Raw genomic sequence first — 23,495 nt, 5'->3', positions numbered from 1 at the left:
ATACTTTTTATGACCACACGTTGATAAAAATTGTCTCGCTTTATTTTTAGTAGTAATAAAAAAAGAAATATAATACATGTAAATTTAAGATTTCGCTTAAAGTTTAATTGCTGTGCTTAATGCTTGATAATCGCATATTTCAATAGTCATCAAACGCGGGATATTAATCTATTGATGAAATCAGACACCAACTTGTGACTTTACACGCACGCACGTGCGCTCGTCACGCTCTTTCTGGCCTTCTTCGCGAAGAAGTGAAACCGTGCCGTTTCGCGCGCTGTTTCTAACGGCAGCTATTTCGCTGTACTTTCGTATGGATCATTCCTAACGCGTATTCCCGAAAGCTACCTGTCTTCACTCGAAGACTTTGCGTACCAAGAAACGGGTCATTGATCGTTGGCTTTTTAACTAAGAAAGGAGGGGGAAGCACTCAAAAAGTAGCCCGGTCGGGCAGACAGAGGAGCCACGCACAAAGTGCTTTCACTTTTGCTCGTCGAGTAATCGTCCAAAACGAATGCGAGCGCGTGCGCGAAGTACACTGAGAGAAAATTTCGTTTAAAATTGATTGAAAAATCTGTTCAACAGGTAACCCGATCTCTTTAATCGAAAAAAAGATGAGGGCCAAGATGGCCGATCAAAAATGTCCGATCAGAAAGTTCCGATTAGAAAATATGCGATCAATAAACCTAACCTGACTCCTAATCAAAATTTTTCCATTAAATGTCGATGAATAACACAGTACAAAACACACAATATACAATATACAATACTGCATCATACTGCTGTTCATGCACATGTTGCTTTGACGATGAACGACACAATAGAGACAGGCTCGTGCACGGCTGAACGGTACGACTGTCAGCACGACTAATCGCAATTGTTTACTGGTGCGCACGCAACTACCGAAATGTACGCACGCATATATTTCATCAGACTTCTGAACGAATAAATTGTATTTCATTAGATACAGTACATTAGATCGGACATTTAACTTGATCGGATAAAATACCCTGTTTTTATATTTCTGTTGGCTAATAAATCACGTCTCACTATCCATTCATATTTCATTAAAAAGTACATTTTATCGAATAGCCTCAGATCCGTTAAAAATCAATCAGATAAAGTATTTGAATAGATTTTTCTAATTAGAACTGATATTTTTCTCAGTGTACTGATATGCCGGACGCGGAAAACCGCTGAAAAGGTAGGCGAGGACCCGTTGTAAAATCTGCTTTTTAGCTTACGTGGATAGAAAGGGAAAGAACCGACTATGTGACGCGGACAAGAAATAAACGGCGCGAAGAAAATATTCCAAGGAAGTAAGATCATACAAAAATAATAAATTGAGGATGAATTTACCGTGTGGTAGCGTGTGTAGTTCCAAGCGGTACGAGATTGGATCTGCGAATAATCTCTAAAATTGTCGCGTGGGTGATTGGAAGATTATTCATATCTGCCTTTGAAGGCAATCTTGATCTTCCTACGATCTGGTCCAACTCATCCTGCACCTCCTTTGCCAGTTTTGGGTAATTCAACATGTAAACCATTGACCATTCCAAAGTAGTCTTTACTGTTTCCATACCAGCTGAGAAGAGATCACCCATAATTTGTCGCATTTGATGATCTGCAAAAATAAAAACAATCAACCGTTTAAAATAGAATTTATATTATAAATTGTTAAATTATATGAATATATGATATGTTATTAATATTGCTGATAATAATTGAAAGACGAGAATTGGCATAGTGTATAAAAAAAAATTGATTTCCATTTACCTTCATCTTTGCCGTGAAAAATTGGATTATTTTTCTTTTGAATATAGGCATCGACGACATCGCGAAAGTCACGTCCTTCCTCGAAATCTCTTTTGTGATTATCAATAATTCGTTGGAAGAATTGATCCATTTCAATACGATTCTGTAATAGTTTATTTCGGGTGCCATGAATCCAAGGGAAGAAGCGCAACAGCGGTATATAGGTCGGATACGTCAATTGAGCAAAGAGACGGAATCCCTCATCAATAAGATCCATAAACCTCTTGAATGTCGGATCATCATCTTCGAAGTTCACGCTCATTGTGAGAGAACAGATCACATTACTGATCGACACAGCAAGATAGGGTGAAATGTTTATAGGTGCTTCTTCTTGATTTTTCAATTTCTTAAGAAATGTGTTGACGTTGTCCTAGATCAAAATATTATTTATTTAAAAAATTTACAATTTAAAAAATAACTATTTTAGAAATTCATTTGTTTATTTATCTTTAAAACAATTATACATATATAACATTTACAAAATATTTTTATATTTTGTCTTGAAAATATTGTACATTTTTAAAGCACAAAATATTATAAATTTAGGAAAAATTTGAAGTTTTTACGTATTACATATTTCTCTTTGTCAAATTATAAATAATGTAATTTATATCATTATATGTCACTTTTTTTAACCAAGGATAGACGATGCCATATGGTGATACATTATCACTTTAATTTGAAAACATTCGAAACAAAAATCATTAAAAGTTAATAACGAAGTTACTACCAAGGGATTTTTTAGGTTGTTAATCACGAATTTGCTATCAAATTTTAAAATACAAAATGGCGAATCTAATATAGACGGACAAGAGTAATAAACTTTTTTCAGTTTTTCAGTTAATCTTCAAGGCCTCAATTTTCTAAAAGTTTTCAAAGTTGTTGATTATAAATTTGCTATCAAATGGTTAAAATTTAAAATGACAAAGAAAGGTGACAAATTTATATTTTTCGATCACTTTTAAAATCTTGTCCGTATAACTTTTTGGGGTTGCAAAATATATCTACAATTAGAATTGCAAAATTCAAAATGGCAGATAAAAAGTAAATTTAAAAACTATATCTTTCTATATTACTTTGTAACAAAAAATCACTTATAGTTATAACCAGAATCATCGAACCTTGACATATCTAATTTCATCTTTTCTTTTCTTGTTTTTTTTTCCATTTAAAATTTTTTAATAATAATAGTTGCAAATTTGAATCACACATAAAAAACAGTTATAGGCAAAGTATAAAAATTACAGATTGAAATATATCAAAATTTATTATTTTTATATATTCACTATATTGAATCCACCATTTTTAATTTTAGAGTTCCAATAGTAGATTTATAATTAGTCTAAAAATCCTTGTAACTAAAGTTTTACAAATTTTTATTAAAAAAAAACTCCCGTCCTTTACTGGTTAATGTAAAGAGTCATATAAAGAGAGACATACTTAACCCTCCCTAGTCACACTTTGGTTTTGTTACAAGTCGATCACATAAAGTGTGTCACCCCTCCACTGACATTTTTGGGGTTTTATTATAATTATTTTAAATGTTTAAACTTTTGACTGATATTAATACATTATTAAAAGGTTTAAAGATATGTCCAAATAATTAAAATAATGCGAATAAGTAAATATAATAATAGTCTAATAAAAGTTTAGTTTGAATGTTTTAGAGCGCGTAAATTAGAATTGAAAATTACTTGGAGTGCTGTATACCCCATGTGATCAGGGAGGGTTAAATACGTATTATAATTTAATTTAAAAAAATTATGTAATACCCGTTATATGAGATAAATCAACAGATTACACATGCTTATTATCCAAATTCAACACTCACCATGACTGTTTTCTCCATAGCTTTTATTCCGCCATCGGTGTCTTTGTTAAGTCCCCTAAAAATTCGTAGGAGGAACGTCCTGTGATCATTCCAGAAGGTACCCTCCGAATTGACGATGCCTGTAACAATAACGAATACGATGTTCAATCGGGGAAACATTTGTATATACGGCGTGATATCCGCGGACTTGTTTCGTTTTTACGGTATCGGTCTGACAACGAATTGATTACAACACTTCAAAGTACAAATTAGCATTGACCGAGAAGCAATCGTGAAAACCTACAGTCATAACCGATTGGAACGCGACGATTCGGAAAATGTATGATAAATAAAACGATCGCGGAAGAGAAATCACCTGTGAAGTTTCCCCGATCATATCCGCTAGTTTCACTTAGCAAACGTACCAGACGAAAATGTTTCGGTTTCAATGGACATTGAGAACAATTCCAATGTACGGCACGAGCGAGAGCAAAGAACTATCAAGAAAATCGATGAACCGTAAAATCGTGCAAAAGACGAGCGAGTACTTTAACCCGCGCGAAGTACTTTAACCCGCTCTGCCCGTGATACAAGAGCGTGGTAAAATCGCGAGATAAAACATATATTATTGGAATTTCTTGACACTTACCGTAGCCATCGATAATTTTCATGAAGTCTGTGTGCGGTCTGCCAGCGTAGTCCATAAGTCTGAATGCCTCGCGTATGATTTCATGATCGCTAAGAACGACGATCAGGTGCGAGCCAAACTTGACACTGAATATGGGACCATATTTCTTAGCCAATTTTGTATACTGCAAGTGCACGGCGCCCTTGATGTAGGGTAAGTACCCTACGATCGGCCATCCCCATGGACCGGGTGGTAATGGTAAGGTGCAGTTACATCTCAACCATTTCACCACCAGAAGAACACTGATGAATATCAGAAAGGTGCGGAAGACATCATAATTGGTTGTGTCCGTTCTCCCCCATACTCCTCCCAGAAATTCGAACATCTTGATCACGGATCGCCGATTAATCAAGGATCCGTGATATTAAAGTCTTCGAATGTCTTTGTGTAGTTATCACTGTTGCATGTATATTGCACGAAATCTTCAGCTGTATGTTTTTCTTTCTCTCTCTCTCTCTCTCTCTTAGCCTCTCGATACGAAAAAGACACAGTTTCGTTTGCTGGAGTGCTACTACGTCCGTTTGACTCTACGTTTTTATATCTACTGATGCTGCTCTTACGAGATAAGTAAATGATGTCCCGCCGCAAAGTTTAAAAGAATTTAAAAAAACTGGGCGGGAAAAGAAGGTTCTATTCAATAGTTGTATTCACGATTCAGGAAGGCAAAGAAAGGGGTGAAAAATGTGGAAACGTAGTTTGCAAGAAGCAAAGGAGAAAATGTAGAGAGAGGAAACGTCAGTCACCGCAGCCGAATTTGTCGCCGCTCGCCACGTCGTGAACTGTGCGAGCCACGGAAGGATTGAATATGTACTAGCATACACCTTCTCGTCCTTCCTGTCTTATATAGTTGCTCATCAGATCCCCCTGACAGTAGTCCCTTGACTGGAGAGGTGGCCGAACGAAACTGAGAGAAAGACAAAAAGAGAGAGAGAGAGAAGGAGAGGGGAGGGGGGCACGTTTCTCGGTGGGGCAAAGCGAGGTGGGGACAAGACCACTGCTTATGTTCATATAGAAGGTGGTGGTAGTTGGGCGGACCCATGAACCTTTGAGAAGTTTTCGCCCTGGTTGACTACTCCTAATTGATTGGGCGCCCTGAGACATTAGCTTCTCTGAAGATTTCTCAGTGGGGGTAATGCCGGCGTTTTACAAACGTGGTATAATTGCGCTGCTGTCAGATACGCGCTGCGTCTCGTCGTTGATGCGTTACTTCGTTCGAAAGATATGATGAGTATACTGTAGATGTGGAGCCCTGTAAATATAAATATTTTTTTTTATTCTTTAAAATGTATTCATTATACGGTGCATTTTTTTGCATTAATGAATTTATAGATAGATCTCAGCTTTTGAATTATGTGTTGTCCGTCTCTTATTTGATTAAAAATATAAAATTATTGCAGCGATGTTTACGCTAAACAAAATGTTTTAAAAATGCTGAGAAAATGTTTTTTCATTTAAAAATGATCAGATTTATCATTCGACACATGCATTACATAAACCTTCTTTCTCAATCACATAATAATGGTAATCTTATTTCAATTATATAACAATTGTTTTTAATTTATAAAAAAATCTCTACACAATTTTTGGAACAACAATAAAAACAATTTTTCTATATTTATTATAATTTAAGTAATAAATAAATTGTTTATCTTATTATTAAAGGTAAAAGTTAAAAAAAAGAAACAGTGTTACATATATTACAACATGTTATTAATTGTGTCGTAAAATATTAATTATTATAATAGATGAATATATTAGATGCATATTAAATTTATTAATAAATGTTACCTTAATATATACTACTTAAAGCACCAAATAGGAAGCGAAGTAATTAAAAAGTGAAGAATCGGCTTGATAAAACGCGCATATTCAACATAGATGGTAAATAAGAAACAAGTGTCGTTACAAGCAATTTATCCCGATTGAAAATATTACTCCGCGTATGGATACGCTGACGCGAATATATTTTGACTGGCCAGCTTGCGCAGATTACACTTCGCAATGAATGCCTACGTGCCGCGCGAAGAAATAACTGGCAGTCTCATAATCGGCCGCTTGCATCATAATTCGCAAATTGTGCCGATCGATGACTTTGCACCGACGTTGCCTCCTCTTATCAAATCTCCGGGGTCATTTGGTCAGACGTGTCGCCCGTCGGGATTTCGGACGGTCATAATTCGCGACGATCGTTACGTGTAAGCCTAATTCATCTCAATCTTGAACGCATTCATCCCGCGCGCCCAACATTCGTACACTTAATGAGGCCCGTAATTACGCAAACGGTAAGTTTGAGACGGGGAGATCGAATTCTCTTATCCGGCCAATAATTCGCATATCGCTAAGAAAATATTATAAAATTATTAACATGCCAATACATTTAATATTTTGTGTGCAGTAATTAATTGACGAGCAAAATTACACATTGATCGTCATAATAAATATGACAAAAGACAAAAGAATGGAATCATCATGATACTTGTAGAAAATTTTGATAAATCACTCTAATTAATTACTTAATAATATAACTATTACAACGGTTTTTCATGTTCTTGACGTTTACATTCTTTACATAATTCAATCGTATTTCCGCGTATCATTCCAAAGAGAAGCGTAACATCCTAAACATGCAAAGAACGCTAACAAAGTCATCGAGGCGATCGATGATTTTCAACAATGAACTTTTCTCGACAGTACTTCGATTTAATTTTATGCCACGATAAACCCGCATCTCAGGTTATCGACCTGTTTCATACCTGCCGCTGATAGTCGCGCTCGTTTTGCGTTCACAGACATTTAAAGTTCAAAGTCTAATTAAATCAATCATAAAGATTATTCATGAATAATCATAATAATCATAAGTAGATCATGCATAAAATCTACTGAGAATTAAATGATTAACATACTAGAATAGACACGTGTACTAGCGTTGCAAGCGTTACATTCCAGTGTAATATTACCATGATTACATGCGGCGGATAAATATACTTACAATCAATAAAATTCAATATAAATTTCTATTTAACTTAACAAATAAACTTTAATAAATAATAAATAAAGTATCGATCTTTTAAATAATTTAGTAAAAATGTATATTCGCGTTGTGACAAGTTGAGATAAATTTTTATGCTCACATATAATAAAATCTTTTAAACGTATTTGGACGTGTGTTTATTTTTAAATCAGTTCATGTTGGGATCTTATCTAAATAAGGGAAGCCGCATTTACACATATGGTCGGCGTACAATTTGCACAAAGAGTGATATTTCTAATAAAAATAATTATATTATCGGCTCTTGGAATCATATAAAATGGTTAGTATCAATATCAGTTATATATATACATTATATATATATATAAATAGCCAAAGCGTGTTCATATGTTCTTCACGTGTTGCATAGTAATAAGACACGTGGACACAGAAAAACAGTTTTAGGAATCCGATTGTCTAACTAAAATTGATTTATGATATTCCATTTAGTCAGATCACTTTATGCAATAGCAGACGGAATCGTTTTCTTTACGCGTTTGAACGAATGTAACTTGTTCGTTTCAGTTTACGACTCTGCCCGTCTCCAACGGGTGATAAGTCGCTTAGACTCGCCAAAACTCGAGTAGTTGTCTACAAACGTGAAATTTCCACGGAATTAGCACTTTGCGGTAAAGCGATGTCAGCGACAGTCTTACAAAAACGGTAGAGTTGAACTTATATTTCAATATGCGACGAAATGATCATACCCTTTTCTTTTCGTAAAAACACGTAAAAATTCGCCATTTAATGTATTACAGCTATTTAAAATTGTTCTTCCCTCTAAAAAACATCTCTTTGTAATAAAATCTCTGAAAAAGTTCGAAGATTTCACATATCTAAAATTATAATGTATATATATCAACGAATTTAATGAAATTAAATATTTGCGACGCGTTCTGGCAATTTTTTTTATCTTATTCACATAAATTATTTCTCGAGACTCGAGATCAAAAAATTAAAACCTGCCCGATCATGGTTCTCTTAAAACTTTCCGTTTTACCGATTAATTGTGTAATTAAGTGCGATATAACTCATTGGATTTATCCAACGTGATAATAATTGCGACTCAGACGCGACTATCTCAATTTTTCGCACTTTGATAAGTTTCTCTTATAGCGCAACGTCATGCGTGTACGCCGATGCACTCGAAATGCGTATTCGTGAGAGTCGGAGATTGTACTTCTTCGGTCATTGATCCAGAACATGGAGAACGTAACGATTCTCTCTTCGTCATTTGCTTGATTCAGCGCAGGTCAATGAAAGAGGAATATCGATACGAGCCACGCGCGTCTCGATTATCCTCGTGACTTCGTCGCGTCGATGAAGGACTCCACGTGCGCATCCAGATAACCTTCACGATCTTCAGAATATATCATTCAAAATACATGGACGAGCTCACGTCGTCTCGCGCAATCGTTCGGTGTGGGGTGCAGAGTACGAAGATTAAATCAGTGCGACTACCTTCGATCAATCGCGAGGCCGATATATGCTAATTCATTATTGCTCGATATCGCATTGACTTATTTTTCTGGAAAAACCCGTTTTTAAAAAAAGTAAGACAATTTAATTTTCTTCTCTCTTAACAGAACGACAGTTTTGGGCCTATTGTGTTTCTATTTTAAAATGGGGTGACTTATCGATACATATAAGATTACAATTTTTTAATTTTGTCAATTTTTATGGATGGTTTGTCCTATTCATTCCTTTTTCTACTTACATCATATAACTGTCGGCTATACTTTCTTTAAGAAAAGAATGATTCACAAAAAACTACGATATTTCTTATTTTAAAAGAGAACAATTTTTTTCTTTTTATATAATTTAAAAAACCAAGTTTTTATTAACAAAATTATACGGTAAATTAATTCTAAACTTCGTGTTTTTGTTATACTATATATTCAAGTCATTACAATTTTTTGAAATTATTTTATTAAAAATATGTTGTCTCTCTCTTCAACTATGATACTGCGTAGAGTTTCTCGATCGCAATTAACATAATATCTACCCTTCAGATCATTGGATTCAAATTCAAACGGCGATTTATTTTATATAATGTATAGCTATCGTTTAACAAAGAAGCAAAAAAACAATAAATAAAAAAATAATTTGTCAGATCAGAATAATCAATTTCTTAAAATTATACGATTTTTGCAATTAAAATCTCATCAAACGATAAAGTGATATTTTCTTGATATACAATTAAAATTTCAAATCATTCGATTAAGTTTTTTTTAGAAATCATGTCAACTAGCTGCAAAAAGACTATGTTGAAATGTTTAAAGATACACACAATTTATATATAAAGACATCACAAATACTTACAATTAATCAATTAGACCATATAATATACCTTCCTCATATTCAACATTACACTTATACTGTATTGCTAATTTAATTCTTAATTTATGAACACTAAATATACTGAAATATATTTGTCTTGTACAAATCATGAATTGAGAAATTGTGCCGTAAAGACAGGCAAAATAACAATTCGATAATCATGACTTGTTCACTATAATTTCTTCGTTATTCATTCATTGTTAATGACAATTTTTCAATCCATGTACTTGCAAAATGTGGTTTCCGTTTTCCGAATATATTTCTGATAAATTTTCTTTTTTTGTCTTTATCAATGTGTGCACTTTCTCTTGAGGGCTTTCTTTCATAGACGCATCTATTTTAGTCAGGAAATACTTATTTAGTCCCTTTTTGACCATTCGTTAACTATTTTTTCAGAATACAATCTATTCAAGGTACGTTGACCGTCCAGCAGAAAGGTCAAACACCTTATTGTGCTTCAAAAAATACCTGCGTATCTAAATATTTTATGCTTTATAGTTTTGACAGTTTTAAACAAATTTCAACTTAAAATGTTCGTTATTTTCAATATTCTTTAGGCCTTAAACTAAGATTCTGTAAAAAACAAAAAGTCACAATAAAAAAATCAACAAAAGAAATTAAATGTTATTTATTTGATTGGATCTTAACATAATTATGAGAAAATAAAGCGAAAAGGGATAGGGACAAAAATGTAGGGACGGATGTAATCCAATCTCTCTTCGTCGGCAACAAAATAGAGAGAAAGAAAAAAAAATAATAAAGAGACAAAGAGACAGCGCACCACATCTGTATCCCTTATATGATCGTTTGCAAAAGGTGAATGACCGCGAAACAGACTTCTCCGGAGAAAATTATCATGCCCCCTCTCCATCCCTCTTTCGGGCCCCACTCTTTTATTTTGCCTCAATGAACGCAAGATACACTCGCTGGAGCGTGCTCGAAAATGCTTTTAGAAACACCTAAGCGCGGTGTCGCATTCGTAATGCGCGAAAAAGGAGAGGCGAGAGAGCAGACGGAAATGACTCGGGATTCGTTTCGATAAACGAAGAAGAGGAACGAAGAAGAGGCGGGAAAAGACCGCGGACGGCGACGAGGAAGATGAGGAAAGGAGTGGATGGAGAAACGCGGTCTACGCTCCGTCTGTGATCCAGTGGCGAGGGTGAACGACCGTCCGTGTGGAGGACGTGTCGGCTGCTCCCTTCCCGTCCGTGGGCGGACGAGCACGGGGCGCGCGCCGGGAATCACGGTCGCGATCACGTCGCAGGCATGATTCGCGGCATGCTAAATCGAAGACGCTGCCGGCTGGGCGTACGGTATGCGATCGGGGATTTCGCGTGATGGAAATCGGGGAGAGTTGAGCGCACCTGGTTTTTCCTCGGATTTCTCGTCGCACGGAAGCGACGGCGACGAACCGCGTCGCCCGAAATGTTCGCTAATCGAGACTCGGCTCTGCCAGCGGGATTTCAGGCGCGCAAAGGAGACCGGTGCTCACTATTGCCCGATTCTCGCTTCAATCAAAAATAAATATGCGAAATTTCACTACGTAATTGTAAACGTATTTTAGATTTGAAGTAGATCGCGGTATCGTCGCTCTCGTGGAAGCTTCAGTCCCGGCCGTTACCCTCCGCAGTTGGGTATTCAAATTGCAACAATTAATGGAAATTACGTTTGTGAATTGCGCACGTGGTTCGACACGCCGTAGTTAATCACGCCAGGGATCAAGAGTCCGTAGCAATTATTATACGTGTAATTTGGCCGCGGCACAAATTCAAAGTGAGACTTGTTACGTCGTCGTTACCGCAATTGTCTCGCGCGGCTTTATTGTGTGTGGAGAAGAAAAAAAAAAGAGGGCAATACGAAGCGAGTAGGTTAATCCTCTGCGGCGTTAATAAATGCCAATTCCTCAACGAGGATATTTACATAGCCGCGTTGGTCGTAACAATGGCATTCTAACGCGTGCCATCACTATTGCGAGCGCTGCGCAAGGCAGGTCCATAATTTCTCGCACATACCAATAAGCGTGCATCCAACATTCTTCTTCCTTAACGAATTCGTTGGCCTAACCGGTACTCTATGTACCAATAGAATTCACCGAGATACACGTAGCCGACAATGCTTTCTGGTCACGTACGCCTTATGACGTTGCGTTTTACGATGCACGCAGGTCGTTGACCGACCGATTGATATAACTAATTGATATCGATCTTGTAATCTCGAGTACTTGGATAACGATATGAATGAATAACCTTGGATACGTTCGCGTAATATCGATTAAATGGCACAATTAACGCAAGAGATAAGACGAAACAATCAATCAATTATAGTGCTATTGGCATTGTAAAAGAAAACTACATTTTTCTTTTCGCCGATCTTATAAAATAGGTATCGCTTCGTTCGATAAGCGATGCAGATAAATGGTAAATCTGTTAGATAAGAATAAGGGTAAGTAATACATACCTGAATGTCGATGGTATTTTCTTTCCATCGGAAAGCATATTCAAGATTTCGTTGGCCTTCATTCTCTACCGGTGGTGATTCTGATTTAAATGTCGTGGATGGCGTTAATTCCGATATTTGATAAAAAACGATATTGTCTTTAATTTTATGATTTGTAAATGTTATGCACATGAATTTCGCGGACATTTTAATTTAACAATTTAATCAGAGTTCGAAATATCAAGACGATCAGTGATATGCTGTGAGACAAAACACCGTGGTCATTAAATCCGAGATCAGCACTGCGGCTAACAATAAGTCCGAATCACGAAATCGACGCTGCAGCTAATATGAGTCCGAATTTCACGATCACGATCACGGAATTTCTATGTATATCTCTCGATCTCTCCGAACTATCTCTACGCTACTTCCCGTTGAACGTCGCTTTATATACAGAGATCGAAGTGCTATCCGTTTTGGGGGAACCCAAAACCAAGGGGGAAACATTCAAATATTCCCGACGATTGTTGAAACTTGTTTTGAAACATTTCGTATATTTACATTATTTCTTGCCCAGATAGAGAACTTTCGATATTGTCACACTTGGCAGCAGAAACCATATCTTCTGCTACAAAGGAATTTTATGATTATAATTTGTAAATTTATTTCTCAAATTATATATATTTACAAGTGATAAATTGTGATACTGAAATAGTATGTATGTTTCAAGCATGCTACTTCAAATTTTTTTGTAAAATTTTCATTTAAGAATTTTCATAGAATAATAATTGTATAATTTTATACTGCAATGTTTTCCTTTTGTTTTGCAGTAACTTGTACAATTAATTACAAAATTATTTTTCGAAATATATTCAACAATAATTGCTAAAATGATTATACAGCAATTATGCAAGCATTTATTTCTAACATTAATTTTTTTAAGAATTGCTACATGTTACATAACTTAAACTTAGAATTAATAATTTGTAAAATTAGATTTATAATTACGACACAATTATATTATAGGAAAGACAGAGGGAGGTCGCACTAGGGGTAAATCATAGACATATCGAGATAGACTGCTTATGGGGAGAGACCGGGAGAGACGGGGAGAAATCGGGAAAGACCGGGAAAGATGGGGAGAGACGGGGAGAGACCGGGAGAGACGGGGAGAGACGGGGAGAGATCGGGAGAGACCGAGAGAGGCGAAGAATGTTTCTATTGTGTTTAAATTAAGGTAATAAGAAAAATGAAGATGGCTGTTATTTTATTGAAAAAAAGGAACTTGTTTTGGCAGCTTTTAGAAAAAAATAACAAAATATTGATTCATAAAATTAATCAATAATAAATTAAATACATACACTCTAATTCAAAATGCTTAATTAAAAAAAATGGGTATTTAAAAAAAATTCGGTTTTTTTAATTAAAAATTATTTCAAAGTTTTAATAAAATAAGATTTATACTACATTATAATAAAAATACAAAACAATAAATAGAAACAAATTAATTGAATACAGTGCCAAAGGCAATAAATAAATAAAGTAAGTTAGAAGTACGTGAATAAATGAATATTAGATTTATTAAAGATAGATAAATGTTTATTCAAAAATAAAATAAAAAGAGCAACAGTAAAGCAAGGCTCTTGAAAGTTAAACAACGAAAGCAAAGAAAATTTGAAAAAAACGTAACATAAGAATAGCGAGCCACAGCAACGTGTGGCAGGGCATAGCTAGTATAATAATATAAGTTGAAAAACTATCTCCGATCGATTTCTCATATAGATAAAAATTCAGCTGGTGACATTTCCCGATGTCTTCCATACGCGACATCGGTGTCGGCGCGCGGCGTCGGCGGCGTCGGCGTCGGTGTGACCGGCCCCCCTTGATAGAGCGCCTGGCAAAAGGAGAGGCAACAACTAGAGCGGGCATTTACTAGCGCGACCCACGGCGTGCTGCAGTAGAAGGTGGTGCGGCCGTGGCAGGAGAGGGAGGTGATGGTGGGACATATCTGGAATGTGTGTAAGGTAAGCGGCATCCGGGCAATGCCCTCGCATGTAAACAATCAGAAATTGCAGCCCCGGTTTCAAGTAAAGTAAGTGGGCACACCGCTCACGTGTGTCGCATTTGCGTTTTATACGGCCGATCGATCGAGCTCTATTGCCGATACGCTATACACAAATGCACACATATACCTACGTGTATATGCATTCGCGTATACACGAGTCGCGACTCTCACGAGGGCATACCAGACTATTGCTCATTTATCGCACCGCTCATTTATCGCTAACCGATATCTCGCTCGCGTACTGTTGCTGGATCACGCGAGCTTCTAATTGGAGAGAACCGCGCCGCGTACGCGAACAATTACCAAGAGGTGGACGGTGTCTTTTTCCTGAACCCCCTTCTCGCGCTGTTTCTGGAAAAACGCCGTAGCACTGTATCTGCGCCCCGCTTCCGCGATAGCTTAGCGGTACGTATGCCGATAATCTCGATACTAGAGAAACTTGAGGTGAGACTGGCGCGATTTGTTCGCTACGGCGCGATAATGTATAATTAGATCAAAATAACTCAACAAGTTTTTTTTTACTATAAAGAATTACCGTCTTGATTTAGTTTGAATTTAAAAAGTAAAGATACAGGCTAATTATTAACTATAATATCTTTTAACTTGTAAATCTTCTGAGAATAAAGTAGCATTATATAAACATTATTTGTCAAAGAAATATATGTGCATTTATGATGCGACATATCCTGCCATTGTTGCAAATAAAGTCTATTTTCATTTGCTTTTTTTAAATAACATATATATATGTTATTTATATATTTAACGTATATCCGTTACTAAGCTTATGACAATGGATTAGCTCAAAAAGAAAGAAAAAGATTTATTATTGTAAAAAATAGCGCTGGACTTGTATGTTAAGTGTAATTAGAAGGTATTTAATCTAGACTAATCTAGAGCCCAAAGATTTACTACCTCTCACTCGCAGGAACTCTAGTTCTCGCGTACTAATGGCTCCTGTTTATAGTTACGTTTGTGCTGAGGAACTCGATTAGTATTGAAACGTGATGCAATTCAACAGATGAATTTATAGAGCCGATTTGATATTTTCAACATCACGTTTATAATGTAATTTTGTCATATCTCCTGTCAAAAAAGTATATATATATACTTATTTTAATTATTCTGTCGTTCAATTCCAGTACTCAATAAGCGCATTAAAAAGCGTATCGTATATCATGTACGTCTCGTTATACCAACAAGGTTCTAACGTATTTTATAGATTTAATATATTATATGCCACCAATTTATAGTGCACATATTTATACTTTATATTGATATTTATATTGTAATTCACAAATAATTAATCTTAATAGAAAATATATATTAGAGAATTTTAAAAATTTACGAATTAATAAAGTTTATGATTTAATAAATGATTTTTTAAATTTTGTAACAATGGTATTTATAATCTGTTTCCAAAATCATTAATTCGATGTCACATATTTTTGTGAAATTATAATTTCTTTGTTTTTTATTACAATTTGAAATTTATTTCTGAAACTTTGTCTAGTGAAGAAGGTAACTACTTTACATCATTTTAATCCACTTCTGTATCCCACGCAAAGTTGCAGGCTGCATCCTCTTTGGCACCGAAACGCATATGTGTGTCAGAGTGGAACCCGGTAAATATACCGGTATTCGCTACAGTACATACAGTAATCGTACCGTATCTTTAAACAGTTGACATTGTCGATTTAAATCGACCTACACACGACACGCCCATTTATCGCGTATGATTTATCGATTTATGTTATATACAATATACAATCCCGATATATATGTTATATACAATACTAGATGTCTTATTTCATTTTCTAAGAAGAATATATCTTTTCAGAGAATTTCAAAGAATAGAAAAGAACTTTGTGGAAACAAAAAGTGTGAATAAAATTAAGTTATATAGTATTATAATATCAAATATTGATTCAAATTAAAGTAGTAATTAATTAGCGATTATAGTTCGCGAAATAGCGAACTCTTATGATAAATAACATTTTAAAGAATAGTTGTTTAAAAAAGTATAAATATATAAAGAAAAAAAAGTTGCACAAAGTTGTTCTTTTTTTTCTTGTGAAAGAAAACTTTTAACAATGCTCCAGGCAGTAATAAAAATACAAGTTACATAAAAATATCTATATAGTCACCGATTTTAACTTGTGAATAAGTGATATAGTCTCTCGAACGTATGAACGAAGTAAGGGAATAATATAGCGGAGCATGCTGGATGTTTCATGAGGATCTATCTTGTGCCAAACCAACAGGTTTCATTTCTAACGGCTAATAACGGACCCAGATGGTTTTTGGAAGTCCGTTATTCCTCTCATGACTGTTGCTTAAACACTCGTCCGTTAGAAATCGGGTCAAACGTCGTTGATAACCCCGTTGCACGTTATTATGACCTCAGCGTTCTTGCATTGACAATGACCCGCATTTAACGGATTCTTGACTTGCATTTAAAGATGATGATAGATGCGATCAAGTTCTCTATCTCATCATCTTACATCCTTAGGTGAAAATGCAGCTTCGTGCTTGTAGTTCATTAAGAATCTGATTGAAATTTTAGACATTTTCATCAAAATAGATTATCGACCGAAATGTATGACGAAAACATAATTACATAAAATATAGTTAATTATTTAAAAGATTTTCCTATGCGTAGATTTACGCAATATAAAAATAAATTATATGTTATATATGTGTCACAGACACACACACATACACAAACACACACACATACACAAACACACACACACACACACACACACACACACACGTATTTAATATAATTTACAAATTAATTTAAAAAATGTACAAATTTACATATACATGAAATTTGTTTATCATCATTAATGTCATAATTTTAATCCAACGTTTAACATGCGATAATATAGGGAAATATGGACAAAATGACATATAAGTGATATCTTAAATAAGCGGTATGTTAATAAGTAAAATCGCATCACACAACCCTCCTGTTTTTAATATACATATGCACCATCCGTCACTTCGCAGTGATGTAATATAAATATTGTTGCTTGTTTATTTGAACAAAATAAATTTCCATTGGCGTTTTTATATAAAATTATATTTTTGTTATTTTTTAATTTTATTAAGAAATGATTACATTTTTATCTAGAAAACATACCAAAGAAAAATTATATGTATTAAAGTTTCTATCTTTAGTTAAGAAGTAATATTGTAAAAACAAAATTTTATTTCATTTTGTTCATATTTTCCTTACATAATATGTATATCAATGTATATATATATATAATATGTACATCAGTTCTGTCAGAAGGTAAATGACTCGATAATTCTTATCAAGAAATAATTCAAATCAAGATTTCTATCAAATCAAGATAGAAAATCAGGTGGTCCTCAAAATACTTATATCGGTCATTTATTGACGTAAAAGAGGGAATATCAGTTTGTATTAATCAATCTTTATCAGCTTAATCTTGATAATATTTACAAAATAGGTGTGTTAAATTGCACGAAGTACAATCTGTTCACATAAACAAGAATATATCTTTATATTTCTAAAGAAATATTGTCATATCTTGAGATGTCTTGCATTTTTTCGGAGAAATATTTTTTAATAATCTAAAAAATATCTTATGCAACATTTTGAATATTTTAGATATTTATAGAAATGTCTTAATGATATCTTTTAGAAATCTGAAAAACATCTTAAATGTTTTTCATATATTTATAAAAAATATTTCTTTAAGATGTCTTTTTTAGATCGTCAATGACCGTGAAAGTTTTAAGTCTAAAATGTCTTTTTTAGATCTATTTTTAATAAAATATCTTTTAGACAGTAAGTTTATATTGCTTTACAGCCTGGCCAGTAAATTAGTTATCGCCTTATGCCAAAAATAACCTCATTGTAAATTATTAATTTTAATTATAATATATTGTGCTTTTAATTAAAAACAGCTCCATACTGATTGCATATTTTGCGAGGTAAGAGCGACAATGTCGCGCAAGTTTTGTTTAAAAAACAGAAATGTGGAGAAATTCTGATGAGAGAACAGATTACGGTCACTGTCGATGACCGACGATGAACTTTTCATTTAGACCGTGTTGGTCACCGGTCTAAAGACTAACGAATGCTTGATGGTATCGTACAGAGTAAACAAAAAGATAGATAAAATGAGCCGGATGCTTAATATGTTAAATACAAAAGTTGAACAAGATAACAAGTTCTCTAAAACGTGCCGTAGACACATTTCCTGCTCAGAGGAAATCTTTGGACTTTTTCTTTATGACACGTTTATTGTTCTTTCTATGGAAATTTGTTCTCCCATCGGAACTTTCCATTTCACGTTATCCATATAAAGTTATGTCAGTCATATTAGATTATATTTTCAAGCATACGAGAAATATTTGAGCATACCGGGTTGCTTATCGGACAAATTTTGTAAGGTTATCGCTTTTACCTCGCAAAGTATGCGATCAGTAATGCTTTCAATTGAAAGCGCAATATACGATAATCCGTCAAATTGATGATTTACATTGACGATGACCGTGATCACTTTTTGGCGCACTTTCTGTAAAGCAATAACGATTTATCAATCATTTAAAGATGTAAGGTTTGACGATAATGTGTTACACAATATCGATTTTGACTTCGAAAAAAATACAGATAAATAAAAAAATTTTTTAATTTAAATTGTGTAAAAATGCTTAGTTATTTGAATCGTTAACATAATATCATGTAATATATATTTATTATGTAATGTACGCATATGTGAACATATATGTGTGGGTATGTATAAGGTATTCCATTTTGACTTTTACATTAAATGTCTCAATAAACGAAAAAAACGTTTTCATATAAAAATTGTATAGTCTAAAGAGGAAAATTTAAAAAATTAGTAGTTTGTAAGATATTTTATATTTTATTCCGACGTATTTTAACATAAATATCTTGTGTAACATTATATTTGTAAAATATTTAGCAAACTATTTTGATTTTTCGATAACTCTACTTTACTCTATTAAAAATATTAGACAACTGAATTAACAATATATAATTATTTACATTTTCTTTACAAAACAAATAGTAAAATCTAATTAAAATCTTAGTTTCAAACGTTCTCGGATGTCTAAATTATTGTACCTTACATTACTTCGGGAGAACGGATGTTGTATCCCGATAATTGGCATAATATGATTATAATTGAGTAACGAAGCTTAAACGTAATATATGACAAAAACAATGTTTGATAAGTGAAACAACAAGTATGCGAGTTGCGTCGTTAATAAACAAAATGAATCCATTCGATTGAAATGGTATCGAAATGTCAAAAATTCATTACTGGGAAAGGTCATCGAGCTCTTAAAACAACTCAATAAATGTGATTGTTACAATCGAGAGAGGTAAATTGCGTAGAATCAAAATACAATGCGTTTACAAATCCCGCGTCACGTTATGATGCCGGCAAATCAAAGTGCAAAGTGTGGGTGCAAAGGGGCGTGAACGTACAACCTTATCCAAGCTCTTTATTAAAATTTTTGGTAAAGTAATCATCGTCGTGTTTGCGATTGCCCCGGTGCAACGTTCTTTTTGATGTCAAAAGAAATGAATGATAACCCGACTTCCTTCAAATTTTACTTGACTTAAACGTCGTTTTATGAAAGTAAAATTACTATTAACTTCTGATGAACAATCTTTTTTAAAGAAATTATATGAAAAATATGAAATTATATAAATTATAATAAATTTCTTTTTCCATTGATCAATCCATTAATTGTGTGAGTAACATAATAGAAATTTTACGATCAATAATATTGATAATAATATTATAATAATACAATAGTACTCATCAATATTTGTAAAACCTATTATAATCACACAATATGTGGTTGCAATATTGATGTAGAATATTTCTTAGTACTGACAATATTATTAAGATCTCTATTGCAGATGATATTGTAAATTCTTGACAATAATCGTTGACGATAATTTGAAATATCTATTGTCACGCGTATATATTTATTGTCGTGCGTGATTATGTTTGCTCATCTCCGTTCGGAAGCCAGGATACACATTTGTAAGTTCGCTCTCGACGAGCGGACGCTCCGACATTCCGACGTGAGATTGCCTCGAGACAACTTCGATTTGACTTTGACTTTGAAATAAAGATATTTGACTATTAAATTCGCCTACACTATTATACATACATATGATACAAGACATTAAAGTATTAAATTTTAATTATAATAATAGAAAATGTATTATTAGTGCTAATCGGTGGCAATACTTTGTATTATTTTGAGCTTTAATCGATTGCGTTTTAGAAATTGAACTAAAAGATAAGTGAGAAAAATAAACTTGTACTTTCTAATGAAATCGTAAACACATGCAAAATAATAGACTCTACGAGCAGGTTGTGAAATGTGATTGATCTCTCTTGGCTCGTGGGAAAAAAATTCAAATAAATTAGACGCACGCGTAAGGCTGTTGTGATCAAGGCCATTGCGATCAATGATCCTCTAGCGAAATAAATTCGCGTGTGTCTCGATCATCGACTCGTCATCAACCACAACGTCTCTCTTTACATGTTTTGATACACGTGTCGACTATTTGTTAATCTTATGTTCTTCTAAATGGTTTTGCCCATCTCATCGTCTGTCTATCCGTCTACCTGAATTTATAAGTATTCTGGTATGTGAGATGAAACAAGAACCGACACCGACCTAAGGGTGGGAATTTGCTTTATATTTGAACTTGCTTTAACAATCTGCTTTTTAAAATAATTCTATGAACCCAATGGAGAAATTTTGATGTTTGTGTCTTTTTGCTTTATGCAGTAATCATTTAGAAAATATAAGCTTTATAATCGAGCAAAAGGGTAGGCATAAAATGTTAAAAAAATAGATAGGAATTGTGTACGTGTGCGTGGAGAAAAGTTCTTATAGTTACATAAAGTTACATTGAATTATAAACATTTTTGCAAAACTTTCCTCAACTCCTTAACTCCATCAAGCGTTACGAAATTTTAAACAACATTGAACCATTCACAGAAGATTCTAAGATTTAAAAAGATTTAGAAATGAAAGAAATAAGAAGACACGTAACGGGCACGCGTCAAAAAACGGAATTTTGATCGTATCTCGTAATGAGTGCACGTTACCTACGGTTTATCGCACTCGCTCGCTTCGCGGTTTTCCTCCACGAAAACGACATATTTTCCTCGTAACTCCTTCAGGTGAAATTCACGAGGTAGACGATATATTGCGAGCACGTGTACTACGTGCGCGTACGTAAGTCGAGATAATGGCAGGTGAAGGACCGAATGATGCGTTGAACGAATGGACTGGTTGGTCGTTCGCCCGTTACCGTCACTGACCACTACCAATGGGTCAGTGACTTCAGATCTCGTCCGAAATTTTCGAGCATGTGTTGCGACGCATCGGACGATCGCCGCTATGGTGCGGTTTCTTCTTCTCCTCTCCTCTCCTGTCCACGCGTCTCTTTAAATCTCTTCCCGTTGATGACATCGAGCGACTCCTCTTTGATTCAGGGGTGAACGGACTTTAGAAGTGCACCGGTGAATGAATGACTCAGAAACTTTTGAAGTATTTAGGTGACACACGAACATTTTATAGTGCACTGCATAGAAGTCACGTAGAACTTCTGTACAAATATCAAAGATAATTCGTTTCTCTTTTTTGTGATAAACGTATTCAAAATTTTCATGATTAACTGTTTATGAAAATTAGTCCACTGATGATTGATTGAGACAAGTGATTGAAGAATAATGCAAGCCTGTTGCATTATTCAACAAAAAAGAATTTATATCTAATAATAATAATATATAAATTTATTATAAAATTTCTCTTTAGATTTTATAAGCGTATATTTTTTTCAAAAATTTAATTATTTATTAAGAGAATAATTTTTAGTTTTCTTTTCATCCTTACAAAGCAATATTTCTATTATTTCTTGTGACAATACAGTATTTTTTATAGTCATAAATTTAACATTTTTGAAAATCGAAGGACAGAAACGCACAAGAACTGTTTTCGCTTCAACCCAAATTGTTAAACAGCTGTTCGGCTTGCTATATTTATGCAAGAAAATATGCTTGCACCGATGATCATTTCCTCGTTTTTTGCACGTAGCGCATTACATTTGTCAATAATAGGTCAAATTATGTAAGCAAATTGTCAAACTTACGGGCGATCGCTGACGTTGCGCATTAAAATCGCATCGACCAGCAATACCCAAATCGTTACTTGCATTCCTACAGTCCTCTCTCAACATCAAGTTGTCGCAACGATCAAATTGCTGCAACAATCATGCAACAAAACATGGCGCAATTGTTGTTGCAATACTGATACTTTAAATTTGTCAAAATTTCACGAACAGATATTCGCAAAACTTTCGGATAAACACATATTCTCCATTTCCATCTGCAGAATTGTCAGGTTAGACAGCAGTCAAGATGGAACAATAATTATATAAATATCAAGTGTTTCCTTGTTGTTTTAAATTCTTACTTTAAATTTTTCAATCATTGAAACTAAAGTCCAAATGAGCGATTGCATCATTGTGATAACATCGGTTATTAGCCGTGAAATGATTACATTTATTTGCAGATCCTTTCGCGATAACAGAATCGAGAAACCAAGATATTCTGAACTAGCTCGAAAACTTTATTGATCCGGTACAAGCAGCATCGAAAACCGGCAATCATTGAACGCGATATTTAGGTAAAATAACGGCACCGTTATTTTAACGACTATCTGGATGGTAACAAATTTCTGAATATTGTATATGTATTGTATATGTCTTCACATTTTTATAGCATTTATAAATTATTGTGAGTTTCATTTTTTCCTCTTGATATCTCGTGCAAAATTTTGCACAGTCACGAGAGATAAGAAGAAACAGAAAAAGATCTTTTATAATCAAAAATCGGCGTAGGAAAAATTGTTCCTATTCATTTTACCTATTCAAGGATTTTATCTGTCCCGTACGCAAACGCATATTAATAAATGATTCTATCTCATCGCTGCCAATTCGCGATTGAGTGGTGTATTTCGTTTTGCTATGCGATTCTGCCATTGTCTTGTTCGAATTAGGTGTCTTCTTCGCCCCCCATCACATGTTTTTTGAGAGCAAAAAAATGTTATAGAGAAATCCCCGCAAGCTCTACCATTAAAACAAATTCTAGACGAGGATATCCTTTGTGTCGTAGGAGTTTGCAAGAAGTCGCGAAATGGCGATACGTGAATCACGAATAACGACGGTGCTTTAGCACGCACGGCCGATTGCCGTGAGGTGAACGACCGGCAAAGT

At 34.3% G+C, this 23,495-nt stretch overlaps 2 protein-coding genes across 4 annotated transcripts in view; one reads left to right on the top strand and one right to left on the bottom strand.

The window, feature by feature from the left end:
• LOC118644049 (cytochrome P450 18a1-like) overlaps positions 1 to 23,495 on the bottom strand; it is a 44,370-nt gene that overhangs the window by 693 nt on the left and 20,182 nt on the right. For 2 of the 3 annotated variants that reach the window (XM_036285296.1, XM_028189047.2), the window contains exons 2-5: positions 4,275 to 5,562; positions 3,647 to 3,765; positions 1,777 to 2,185; positions 1,360 to 1,624 (exon numbers count right to left, since the gene is read on the bottom strand). In XM_036285296.1, coding sequence (XP_036141189.1) covers positions 1,360 to 1,624; positions 1,777 to 2,185; positions 3,647 to 3,765; positions 4,275 to 4,638 — 1,157 coding nt within the window. In that variant the 5' untranslated portion in view covers positions 4,639 to 5,562. Of the gene's footprint in view, positions 1 to 1,359; positions 1,625 to 1,776; positions 2,186 to 3,646; positions 3,766 to 4,274; positions 5,563 to 12,138; positions 12,746 to 23,495 lie in introns of all 3 variants that reach the window. The other variant, XM_036285295.1, reaches the window with a different exon arrangement.
• The window catches only part of LOC114253723, a 36,552-nt gene continuing 27,074 nt past the window's right edge, over positions 14,018 to 23,495 (top strand). Inside the window, exon 1 of the mRNA XM_036285299.1 lies at positions 14,018 to 14,141. Within this exon, the coding sequence (XP_036141192.1) occupies positions 14,112 to 14,141 (30 nt within the window). The 5' untranslated portion in view covers positions 14,018 to 14,111. The remainder of the gene's footprint in view (positions 14,142 to 23,495) is intronic.

The sequence above is a fragment of the Monomorium pharaonis genome, chromosome 4 (genome assembly GCF_013373865.1).
Source record: "Monomorium pharaonis isolate MP-MQ-018 chromosome 4, ASM1337386v2, whole genome shotgun sequence".
Lineage (NCBI taxonomy): Eukaryota > Metazoa > Arthropoda > Insecta > Hymenoptera > Formicidae > Monomorium > Monomorium pharaonis.
The sequence above is the reverse complement of the archived record's forward strand: the minus strand, read 5'-3'. Positions and strand labels throughout refer to the sequence as shown.